We start from the raw sequence: 12,828 nt of genomic DNA on the forward strand, positions 1-12,828 counted from the left end.
AAGTAAAATTGTTTAAAGTGTACACATATTAGTTAATATGGTTTTAATTGTTAAAATATGTTTTGCTGTCTATGTACACAGTGATCAATATGAGGGTGAATGAGTTTTTCCTGGTGAAAGCAGCTGTTGGCTTCTTGCCTTGGATTTTGTAAAAACAAAGTAGGCAAGATTGCCTGTATATATGCATGGCCCTGATCTTCAGAAGGGCATTTTACTGGTGGTGATAATGTTGGCATTTTATGCATTTATTTAAAAGCTTAATGATTGCACAGCAGTGGATCAAAGGGTGTTACTGTTCTCTCTTGGGACAGCTGGCTGATAAAAAGTAGTGGTCTGGACTATATCAGACTATCACTTCTTCACACTCTCAGATGCAAAATATTGGAAACCATCCATGACTTGCTACTTTTTAATTTCCTCACAGCTGAGGAATACACTTGCTGATACCACTCTTGCAAAATCTTTGCCATGCATCTTGGACATGTAATTAGCTGAATATGAATACCCAGGACATTGTCCCTGTTCACAGCTAATATGCCTTCTGTTGCACTCTGTTCAGGTGAGGGACTTTGGAACTTCAGTGATTTAATAGCTATCTAGTAAGTTACCTATAGTTAAGCAAATAGAAGTTATTTTTGTAAATTTGAACCTGGTAGTGCATTGACATTGGGACACGGGTGGTGCTGTGGTCCAAACCACTAAGCTTCTTGGGCTTGCCAATCAGAAGGTTAGCGGTTCAAATCCCTGCGACGGGGTGAGCTCCTGTTGCTCGGTCCCAGCTCCTGCCAACCTAGCAGTTCAAAAGCACGCCCAAAAGTGCAAGTAGATAAATAGGTACCGCTCCAGTGGGAAGGGAAATGGCATTTCCGTGCGCTGTTCTGGTTTCAGTGTTCCATTGCACCAGAAGTGGCTTAGTCATGCTGGCCACATGACCCGGAAAAACTGTCTGTGGACAAACGCCGGCTCCCTTGGCCTGTAAAGCAAGATGAGCATCGCAACTCCAGAGTCATCTGCGACTGGACTTAACTGTCAGGGGTCCTTTACCTTTACCTTTTTTAGAACATTGACAGGCTGACTGACCACTAAATAAGCAGATAGGTACAACTTTATAATGGTTTGTATAGAATAAGAGAACATTACAGAAAGGTTTGTTCAGTTCCTATTGGCTTTGATCTCAAGGCTTGGGTCTTGTGTACTTTGAAGATCATGTTTCCTCCTTGCTGTGTTCGCCTTCCTGTCTGGGCCATGTATTTCTAGTTTAAGCAGCAATGGAATATAGGGAATTGTGTGGTATACGGGGAATTGTGTTCAGTGGCTGTCCCAAAGCTACAAAACTCTCTTCTAAAGATTGTCCAAACTTGAACCATAACATTTTCTGAAACAACATTAAAGCATTATTTGAGCAGTTTTTTAAAAAATTCAAGTGCACTAAAGAAATATGTTCAATGAATGATACACACATTTAGCGGCAGATAAGTATGTCCACAGTGCTTTGTACTGAACACCCATAATTTTGTGAATTCATAGTGTAGGGTCGCCATATTCCAAAGAGCAAAAACCTGGACACACACACACACACACACCTCATTGGTGCACCCCCTTCATTGCACATCTCCATATCTTGCCCCTTCCCTTAGGGTCGGCAGAGGCGGGGGGAGGGACTGCATGAGCTGGCGCATGAGAGAAAAAGAGAGAGCAACATCAGAGGGCACTGGGGAGGGATGTGGCTGGTGTGAGCCGACCCCCGCTGCTGGCAGCAAAGGAAAGCTACTCTCTGAGCTGCTTCTGCTGCTTCCAGGGCACAGAAAACCACCCCGACATTTTTTCATATTCTAAAAACAAACAAACCCAGACAGAGATTTTTTTTTTTTTTTTTTTAAATAATTTTTTATTGGTTTACAACAAAATAAACAAATAAAATATAGTTCACATTTCATGTTACATCTTAGTTCTTAGTTTTGACTTCCCTCAGCTTTTCCGCAAATCTTTCGTAGCCATATTTAAATTTTCGCATTTCCTTTTTTACCCATTGCCATTAGATATATTTTTCTTTCACCTTTCTTTGAACAATGTCTCCCAAATATTCACAGTGCTCTTTTAAAGCCTTCTAGCGTTATTTGTCCATCACTTAGGCTCTCCAGATATTTAACAAATTTCCCCCAGTTTTCTGTAAACTTTTGGTCTCTTAGGTACCTAATCTTTCCAGTCATCTTATCCAGTTCAGCATAGTCTAACAACTTAGACCTCCATTCTTCAAGTGTCGGTATCTCTTGTTGTTTCCACTTCTGCGCCAGTAACATTCTTGCTGCAGTCACCGCATATTGAAAAAATTTACTGTCCTTTCTCTTAATTTCATTTCCTAAAATACCGAGCAGAAAGATCTCTGGTTTCTTTGTAAAAGTATACTTCAAAATCTTCTTCAATTCGTTATATATCAGTTCCCAGAATTCTTTCACTCTCTTGCAATCCCACCACATATGATAGAAAGAACCCACATTTTCTTTGCATTTCCAACACTTATTACAAGTCTTATACATTTTTGCCAGTTTTACAGGTGTAATATACCACCTGTAGAACATTTTCATCACATTCTCTTTCAGTGACATGCATGCAGTAAATTTTAAATTTTCTTTCCATAATTTTTCCCACTCTACCAATTGTATGTTATAACCAAAATCCCTGGCCCAATTAATCATAACCGACTTTACCTCTTCATCTTTTAAATTCCATTCTAACAACAGATTATACATTTTTGACAGGATTTTAACCTCCTTATTGATTATTTCGGACTGAAATGTCGAATCTTTATCTGTGTAACCCCATTCTCTTACATCTTTCCTGAACATTTCATTCACCTGATAGTAATGCAACCAATCATAAACATCTTTTTTAACTTGTTCATATGGTTTCATCTTCCATTTTCCTCCTTCTTTCATTAACAATTGGTTATATGTCGCCCAATCACTTCTCATATTGGTTCTTTTGACACTCATAACCTCTAATGGTGATAACCAGTGTGGTACTTTAGGTTCTAATAGGTTTTTATACCTATCCCAGACTTCTATTAATGGGCCTCGGAAGATGTGGTCTCCAAAACCTTTATGTACTTTTTTCTTATCCTTCCACAAATACGCGTGCCAACCAAATCTATTATCATAACCTTCTAGATCTAACAGTTCCTTATTTTCTAGTTTTATCCATTCTTTCAACCAGCAAAGACATGATGCCTCGTAGTATAGTTTCAGATCCGGAAGGGCAAAGCCTCCTCTTTGTCTTGTATCTGTTAGAAGTTTATATTGTATTCTCGGCTTTTTGCCCTGCCATATATACCTTGAAATCATTCTTTGCCATTCTTTAAATAAGCTAATCCCCTTAATTATGGGGATAGTCTGGAACAAAAATAACATTCTTGGCAACACGTTCACCCAGACAGAGATTTTTAACCCTCCAAATCCGGACATATGGCAATCCTATCATGGTAGACACTAGAACTCCGCTTTTTGCCTTTCATATTTATCTTCAGGGATCAAAAATGTTTCCTACATGCAGTACACAGGTGAGGAAGGTCAGGCCTGGGAGTCAAATACTGTATGGTCCTTCCTTCAGACATGCCTATTCAGCCCCTAGGACTCTCCTAGGCCACAAACCCTATTCTGAACCCTTCTTGAGCACTGTGGGCTGACCGAAATGGAACTGAGACAATGCTTGTTGTTTGCCTGAAAGGAGGATGGAGATGCAGGTGGGGAGGTGTTTGTGAAGGTAGAATCCACTAGAATATGGCTAGAATATAGCCGCCTGTGCAAAGGAAGAGTCACATACATTGTTCTGCCCAGTTTTGCCAATGGCCCCACCACCTGAGAGGATTGCCAGTTAGAAAATGCTGCCCTAAGGCTGAAAAAGTTCACAACCTGCATTAAGAACTTGAGAAAAATATTACTGTCCCAATCACCTGTTATTGGGTACATTAAAAAAAAACAACTTTATTATGTGATCCCAGCCAGTTGAAGATCACATAGTGAATGGGATAACTTCATAAAACAAATTGCCTGTAGTATCCTTGGAGGTAAATAAATCATTATTGCTCTCACTCTAGTGTCAGTCAAACCTGAATGGTTGGTTGGCAGAGACGTGCATTTAGATATGCTTGAATGTGAATTCTTACGTATGCACATCACAATGTGCGTCTATGTGTGAATACTTCCTTTCCTTTCACAGGCCTCTAGAATAGGAAGTAATACAGTACCTCACTCTCACATGCTTAAAAAAACCTCTCTCAAAAGTAGAGGGCAGTTTTTGAGTGCTGCAAAAAACATTTACTAAATTTGCCCCCCCCCCCTTCAATTCAGCTCTTGCTTACAAGAGAAACATAAGAGGAATTGGAGAACAGCCTTTACAGCTTTGAAGACACTGGAACTCAGAACACAAGGGAGAAACATGCTAAGAGGAAGGCACGCTTGGCAAATCCACACCATGATCAACTCCTGCCCAGAAACCAATGTCCCCACTGTGGAAGGACGTGTGGATCCAGAATTGGCCTCCACAGTCACTTACAGACTCATTGTTAAAGCCGTGTTTATTTATGGAAGACAATCTTACTCGACTATGAGTGATCGCCAAAGAAGAAGAAGAAGACATAAGAGGACAATGGCCAATCTTATTTTTTTTGCTGAAGTGTGTTCCACTCATTTCTCTTTCACAAAAAAATCCTGTTTCTATATTTTCTCTTGATCTTGGCAGCTTTTTTTCTAATAGTAACAAGAGGGTGATTTTTCATTGGAACCTGGGGAGGGAAGAGCTAAATCTCACCCTCCTGTGCACTTTTGTCCTAGGCCCCACATGCCTAGTATTAAATTTAAAAATTGGTCACTTAACTTAACACAATGGCAGTGTTTCCTTTTGGTTCTGGCCATGCTATGCCAGCACCTATTGGAACCAATCTGACCCAGAGCCCCATCTTTTATTTAAAAGGGAAGAGCTATTCTCTACGCTTAGTGTATCTGAGAGAAAATGTGATGTGAGAGAAAATGTGCTGCTCATATTCGGCCCAGTTGTTCAGTTGCTCCCATTGTGAAAGCTAGTAATGGAAGTCCCAGCGATGACTAGCATGTCAAGGAAGTAGTGATATCATGTATGTATTATGTACTCAGAAAGAAAAAGCAAATAGGCTAGAATCACAAGATGGAGCTTTCTGATTCCTATAGAATGGGGTGGCTAGCTTGTTGACTGGACCTGATGGGAGTTGGAGTCCAGCAGAAATGGCGGGACACAAGCTAGCCACTCCTGGTTATAGAAGCTACTTTCCTCCACTGCAGAAGCTAGAGCAGCCCATAGAAGACAACAGAATATTAGTATACTTGTAACTTCACAGCCATGTACCTCTTCCCTTGCCCACTTTCCAAAAAAATGTAGTAATGAAGATGGGAATTCCTGTTCTTTCTAATTCAGTTCTTATTTCATGTGAAAACATGTATTTTCTTCCTTTTTAAACTTCGTAAAAATTGGCAGCTCTGGCAGAGAGCAGTTTACTACAACACTGCAATGAAGCCCAAATCCTCTGTTAACCCTTCTGCAAACCTGCAGTAGTGCCAGTTTGCATTTGCACCTTAAACTCTTCCAATCAGAACATCCTTCAGGTTGCAGCAAAGTTAATCTTCCTAAATTTTCCCCTTGCATCCAACCCAACTCAGATTTAACACTAAGTTGCAAACAAAACTCTCGTGCTTTCTGGTTATGCATGCTAACATATTATGCTTAAAGTTTTTAAAAACTACCTTCGTTTTGGAGTGGTTTTGTGTGTGTGTGTGTGTGTGTGTTTGTGTGCTCATACCAGCATTATGTTCTCAATTCCAATATGCATCTACTCTTTCAAGAACAAGTCAGAGGAACAAGCAGTGAATCTCCTGTCACTGATCCCTAGCGGCTTATTGGAGGCACAAACAGCTGCCAACAAAGAGGTGACAGTGGCTGGGCATGGAAATATACAACTTGGAACACAGCAAATGATATTAGTCTGTGTTTGCTTCCTTGCTCCAACCACTCCGATCATCATTCTTCTATGTTCAGCATTTTTTCTGCTTTTCCTTCAGACAGGAAAAAGAAGAAAAAAAGTGTGGGGGGGGGGAATATGATCTGAGAGAAATGAGAGAAAATGTGCTTGTGGTATTCTGCCCAAAGGCAAGCTGGCAGTGTTCACTTTGACCTTTGCCTTTTATTGTAAGCAAGCTCCAGCCTTTATCTCGTTCTCTCTTATGTACATTGTCCTGATCCTGCATTCCCTCACCATGGGTACATTTCAAACACTATGGGAATTTTCATAGTGAAGATGCAAGGGAGAATAAAAATCATGCCCCATTGTGCGATAACTGTTTCTCCCTCTCCCCATTTTTTGTTGTTGCTGTGAGTGTCATTAGAAAGGCTCTGAACAGATAAGGCTGAGGCAACTGGGTTTCTCATTGGAGTTCAAAAAAGGATCACTTTGGCAAACAAAAAAACCCCACCAGCACCACAAAGCAACAGTGAAGTGCCACTGGGACCAGAGCTGCTGCCAGATGGGTAGAAAGGGTCGGGTGGTGTTTCTTTGGGGTGGGCGCAAAGCCGTTAGGGGTTCTAGACTCTTAGCTGCCATTTTAAAAAAAAGCTTTAAAAGTTCTTACGTGCTGTAGATCAAACCATATAAGCCAAAATGTGAACACACACACACACACACCCCGTTTCTGTGAAATGAGGAAACCTGGTTCGTAGACGCCACCTTAAAGGGTTTTAGCCAATGAGTGAAGTTAGAGCTGCAATTGGCAAGTAACCATTTTGGAAGAGCTAGGAATTATTAAAGCTATGCTTTCCTGTTTCTATCTCCTTACTGCCCAGACATGGCCTACAATGGTGTGTGCGCTCATCATGTGAGTTGAGTGAGTTTGTGGCTTTCAGCAGCAACATATCTACCTGGCCTCCCACTGTTCTCTCTCTGTGCACATTCTTGCTCTCTGCTGGGATTCTAATGAGGCCATGAATTGCACACAAGTTCCTAATATAAAGGAATGTAGCCTGTTCCATGGCTAACCATAAAGGATGACTGTAGCTCAACAAGAAAAGGCAGGGATGATACTTGCATACTGCATTTTGTATACAGTGGTGCCCCGCAAGACGAATGCCTCGCAAGACGGAAAACCCGCTAGACGAAAGGGTTTTCCGTTTTTCAATGCGCTTCGCAGGACAAATTTCTCTATGGGCTTGCTTCGCAAGATGAAAATGTCTTGCGATTCTTGCGATTTTTTTCTGCTCCCCACCCCCTTTTTCTAAGGCACTAAGCTGCTAATAGCCTTTTAGCAGCTAATCCGCTAATCCCTTAAGCCTTTAATAGCCGCTAATAGCGCTAATCCGCTAATCAGGTTGCTTCGCAAGATGAAAAAAACCGCTAGACGAAGAGACTCGCGGAACGGATTCTTTTCGTCTTGCGAGGCACCATTGTATTTGTCTTGTCCTAGTACTTTGAGCAAAACATCTATTGCTGACAGTCCAGTTATGTAGCATTATGCCTTCTGCCTCTTGTCTCCTTCATACAGAAATACTTAACAAAATTTGTTTTAAGTTTACAGTCGGTGCTAGATTCTTCCATACCTGAGCTTTTCATGCACCTCCTTTGCACCTGCCAAGATTCCCTCCCCTTTCCAATTAAAACAAAGTTAACTGAGGTTGTTTCGCAGGGTGTTGTTGTTGGTTTTGAGGGGATGTTTGATTGGAAGGGGGTGTTGCCTTTACTTTTTGTTTTGTGGTGTATGTACCGTAGGTCTTTCCCCTGTTTTTGATGCGGGTTTTGAGCATCGTTGTGTTTCTCCTGTGAAATGGGTGCATTTGTGGCGCCCATGGCAGTTTCTAAGATTTTTAAATCTGCCTGCAAGCCTAAAAAGGTTGGGAACCCCAGATCATACAAAGCTAGATGGAGCAATGATTTTACCCAGTAAAAAATACCTTTCTACCTTCATATGTCTTTGTATGTGAAGTGGTAAAAGAAGGAAAGCTTTGTTACTGTTGCCTCTGTACTCAGCAGGCAGGCATAGAGATACTGGGTTTTTTTTTTGGGGGGGGGAAGATGCAGAGAAATAAAAGAGAAGGAAGAGGAAGGGTGAGAAATTGGGGGGCACAGAGTGGAGGAAGAGATTTGTAAGAGAAGGAGGGAGCCTGTGGCCCTTAAACCATCTGCACTGGAATGTGCTTTGGAATAAGTTTTCTTCCCCTTTTCAGTATTGACTAAGCTGTGTAACTGCATTTCCAGTAACTTTCAGGAGACCACTTTTTTTTTTTAATGGTGGATGAACTTACTGCAGTTCTTACGCAACATTTTTTGCAATGTTGTAGAACTATTGATTTTTAAAGAGATCTGCAATAGACAAACAAACAAACAGAAAGAAGGGGAAACTTCCCAGTCTGGTAAATATGTATGCAATGTGTCCCGACATGGGGGAGTGGTGAGGCTTCTAGGCTGACATGTGACAGGCGAGAACAGCTGCTGATTTAAGAGAAGCACAAAAAAGATTGCTGAACTTTTAAAGCAGAGGTATAGCAAAAGTTAAATTTAGATCACTTTCTTTCATATCATCTCTATTACTTTGGAACTTGCTGTACCGCTGTACTCCATTGCTTACAAGAAGACAAACAGTTTTTGAGAAACTAGCTACCACTGGCATGAAAACTGAGAAGAGCTCTAAGGCCTAGGTGGAGAATCTCCTTTTGAACAATCTGTTTATGCTTCTGGACAGCAACTTTCGGATTCCCTTTACCTCTCCTTTGTATGAGGAAGGTATTTAGGACATTCCAAATTACCTTTCAAAAAAGAGTAGGAGAAGATACACAAATGCTGAGATGTTTATTACTGTATTGAATGAGCATTTCAAAGGAGCAGCCTATAAAACTGAGTGGAGCCTGGTCAGCAGCTGTGAGAATCCAGTGGAGGTGCCTGTTGTCAGAGAGAGAGAATGTGTGTCCCGAGATAGCCAAGGTTTGGGCAATGTGGAGATTTGAGAGTCATAACCAGCACTTTGCATTAGGCTTGGAAACAAACTGGCAGTCAATGCAGATGTTTCAAAACTGTTCCCAACAACTCATAAACAAATACAGTGGTACCTCGGGTTAAGTACTTAATTCGTTCCGGAGGTCCGTTCTTAACCAGAAACTGTTCTTAACTTGATTTAGCTAATGGGGCTTCCTGCTGCTGCCGCACCACCAGAGCAGGATTTCTGTTCTCATCCTGAAGCAAAGTTCCCGAGGTATTATTTCTGGGTTAGCGGAGTCTGTAACCTGAAGCGTATGTAACTTGAAGCATATGTAACCCGAGGTACCACTGGAGAGGCATTCTGTACCAGACAAATTATTAAAGTTGGACCCACACAGAACACTGAGGTCACTGGGACATGAATGACAGTTTCTAAAATGGAAGGTTTCTAAAATGGAAGATACATCTGGGATGCATTTTTCTAAACATGAATGCAATAACCAACCTTACCATCAATTTTACACACACACACACACACACACACACTACGGACACTAAGACAATCTTACTCAGCTACGAGTGATCACCAAAGAATGAATACACACAAACACATTTCCCCCTTTAAAATGGCAGGATACCCTACTATATTCCAAATGGCGTTTAAAAATTGCTGTTTCCGAAGAAGTTTGCCAGTGCGGTGCAGGAGCTAAAGTTTTGCTCAAATTGCAGGAGCTAAAGTTTTGCTCAAATTGTCCAGAAAACCAGAGTTAATTCAGACTGGAAGAGGGTGAAAATTTGGCTTGAATTTGGTATTGAATTTATGTGAACATTTGTAAATGAACACCTGAATACTTACCTCTAATAGGCAGGTGTGACTCCAGGTGTATCCACAGCAGTGGGCAGAGGAGGAATGATTGCTGGGAGGAGTGCAGAGAGAAGAAACATCATAGCACACCTGTATCACCACAACCAGACGCCTTTAGTTGCCCAGCTGCAACAAGGCATGTCTCTCCCATATTGGTCTCTACAACCACGGCAGGCTCTGTAACCTTCCAACAGTTTGACTTCACCCCCAAAGGCTCACTCTTCCATTGTCTTCCAAGACAGACAGAGGCCAACAACAACATCAATTAGCTTTCATGGACTTAGTGAATGGTTTTGAAAGAAAGGCCTGTTGTTTGTTCAACTAATACTTTTCTAATATAATTAAATATAACTAAAAGTTTATCTTACAATTTTTTTAGTGCATTTAACAACCATAGTAGTCCGTAAATACCAGGTTTCCGGTGTAAGTGCTTTCTGTTTGCTAACTACTGTGCATTTTCTTCTATGCAGTAGGCCTCTTTGAGTTGTTAATCAGCAGCTGTCTGAAGCTCCCCCCCCCCTTGCAGTGCTGCTACTGATGTCACTTCCCCCTTGGCAAACGCCTACGGAGGCTCTGCTGCTTTTGAGATTGGTCACAGGGAGGGGAGAGAGAGAGAGAGAGGCTGAGTGAGTGCATTCTATGTCCTGGGACCCTGTTTACTTAACATTCCCAGCCAAGGAAGCCCTGGTTTAAACAGGATTGCGGATGCAGCCTGTCCATTACAGATGAGGAAATTATTATTCTGGGATTCTAGAAATTCCTTTGTTTAAGCCCCTAGCGTGGATTATGAGAATGCAGAATGCCTTTCCTTTTGGGCCTGCGGCAGGTAACTTGTTTCTGGTTTGTTTGTTTGTTTGTTTGACTAGCTAGGGTGGAGAATGTGAGATTTTGCTGGCTTACAAAAGAAGAAAGAAAATCAGCTCTGCTTGCCTTGTGAAGTGAGCCACTCAAGTAAAATCCAGTGCGATCTTTTGTCTTCTTCTGTTGTGTTTATGCCAGGGGAAAAACAAATCTATTTTACTTAACATTGAATAATGCTGCAGATAAAGGGAAGAAACTTTATTATTATCTGAAGCAAAAAATTTGTCCGTGTCCCCCCCACTTCACTCTATTTTATGGCTTTCACTTTTGGTTTTTAAGGACTTTTGTGCTTTAAGGACTTTTAGGGGTTTAAAGCTGACTTGGGTTTTGTGTTTGTGCTTTGGCTGAGTTCTGGTTTAGAGTAAACAAGAAACAGTCAACAGCTTCTAATCAGAAACTGTCAGAGCTAACAGTGCACATGCTTTTTAAACCTGTTTCTGAATTTGTGGTGTCTGTGCTGGAGTTTTAAAGTGCTCATAATTTTATTACTACTAACCAACATACATAGCCTGGAATGAGTAAAAGCAGCAAGTCACCCAGCTGCTCCCTGGTGGGCAGCAGCCGGCTTCTACCAAATTTGAATCATCTTAGTCCAGGAGCTATTTGTTCCAGGAACAACATCTGATTGCTTGTACACCTCACCTAGCTTATGTTCTTAGGCAAGTAAGTGTAGCAAATGAAGTTTGGAGGTATTGCAGGTATGTGAGCATTAAAGTTTTTTCTTTTTCTTTTCTTTTTTTGATGGTGAGTGTTGTTAGTTTTACTTTCCAAAAAGCACTTTAAAAAGTGAAAAACCGCTGTTTTGTTTGTAGCTACCTAGTTTATTTTTTAAAACCCAAATCTTTTTTATTTGGGCTTACATAATGCTATTCAAGAATTGAGACAAGAACTACCTCTAGCGCAATGACCTTTTGCCACTGACTGCTCTGCTTACTTGAAGCGGGCAGAATAAATTTAGGTTATATGTAAAGTTCTAAATAGAACTTAAGATTCGGTTATGGTTATAGTTCTATTGGAGAAGAGGAAAGCTGTGGGCTGCCAATTTAAGGGCATCAGTTTGGGGAGTATGCATGTTAAGCCTCCCAAGAAATGTTGAAATTGAACCAATTGACCTTGTTGGAATTACGTCAGCAACAGATAGCTACGTGTCTTTAGAAATCTTTCAAATCCATGTATATTTCCATGAAGGAAATTTGGGCACCTTCTGGGGTTTCTTTACTGATGTAGGAAGCCTCAAAGGAGGCATTCCAGTTTCTGAAACCAGTTTGCTTACCTTTTCTTTGTTTCATTTGATTTTCCTCTTTGTCCTTAGCTGCTTAGTTGCTTACTGTTTGCTCCTGTCTGTGGTTCACAGGGCCAGTCTGAGCACCAAAAGCAGTTGCCTTATTCCTTTCTGTCTACTTGAACTTATAGCATATAGCTGTTTGGAAACTGCTATGTAAATGTAATAAGCTCCCTGTGCTGTGTTAGCTACATATCTGCCAGTTTAGTGCATGTTAGAAAATAAACTGATTTCTAATTTTTCTGAAGCTATTTTAGAGTTGTAAACAATAGGACATTATTTCATTATGACTAGATCAAATAGCTAAAGCATAGGCCCATAAATAGTTCACAAGATACACCTTAGGCTGCTTATTATCTTTAAAACAGCTATACTTTTTTCTTTCCTGATATTTGTCTAGGACAAAATCTTCTAAAAATCACTAACAGAAGTAGATGCTTGTGGAATTTAACTAAACAAAATAATGCTATTGAAGAAAATAAGTTTGCAGTCGTTATAAGAAAGCTCAGGGGAGACTTTTGGAAGTTCACCCCTTGCTCAAGACACTCACCATCCCTTGCAAGGTCCTCATGTTGGTCAGAGGTAAGAATCAGGATTGCAACCAAGTATAGAAAAAGCAAAGTAGCTAGTAAGCCTGATCTTTATCGGGTCTGTTGAAACAGAGGTTCCCACTTCCAAAACAAGAAGCGGAAAAAGAACCCCAAACAGAAGTGAGTTACAATTTTTTTAATGCTTGTACAGCGACCACCCAACCCAATCACAGAAAGCCCACCCAACAAAACTGCAACACAAAAATGGATGTACATGTAAATCAGATCATGCTAAGAGTTCATG

The 12,828-nt window shown here is 40.8% G+C and overlaps 1 protein-coding gene across 5 annotated transcripts in view; it reads left to right on the top strand.

Moving 5' to 3' along the window:
• Positions 1 to 12,828, top strand: part of WBP1L (WW domain binding protein 1 like) — a 50,151-nt gene that overhangs the window by 14,976 nt on the left and 22,347 nt on the right. The window contains exon 1 of one of the 5 annotated variants that reach the window (XM_083441581.1): positions 10,404 to 10,677. The exons of the other annotated variants lie outside the window; for them this stretch is intronic. Within the exon in view, the coding sequence (XP_083297707.1) occupies positions 10,651 to 10,677 (27 nt within the window). The 5' untranslated portion in view covers positions 10,404 to 10,650. Of the gene's footprint in view, positions 1 to 10,403; positions 10,678 to 12,828 lie in introns of those variants that run through there. 5 annotated transcript variants of the gene reach the window in all.

This window comes from Podarcis tiliguerta (assembly GCF_965153285.1).
Source record: "Podarcis tiliguerta genome assembly, chromosome: 5".
In the NCBI taxonomy this organism is placed as follows: Eukaryota; Metazoa; Chordata; class Lepidosauria; order Squamata; family Lacertidae; genus Podarcis; species Podarcis tiliguerta.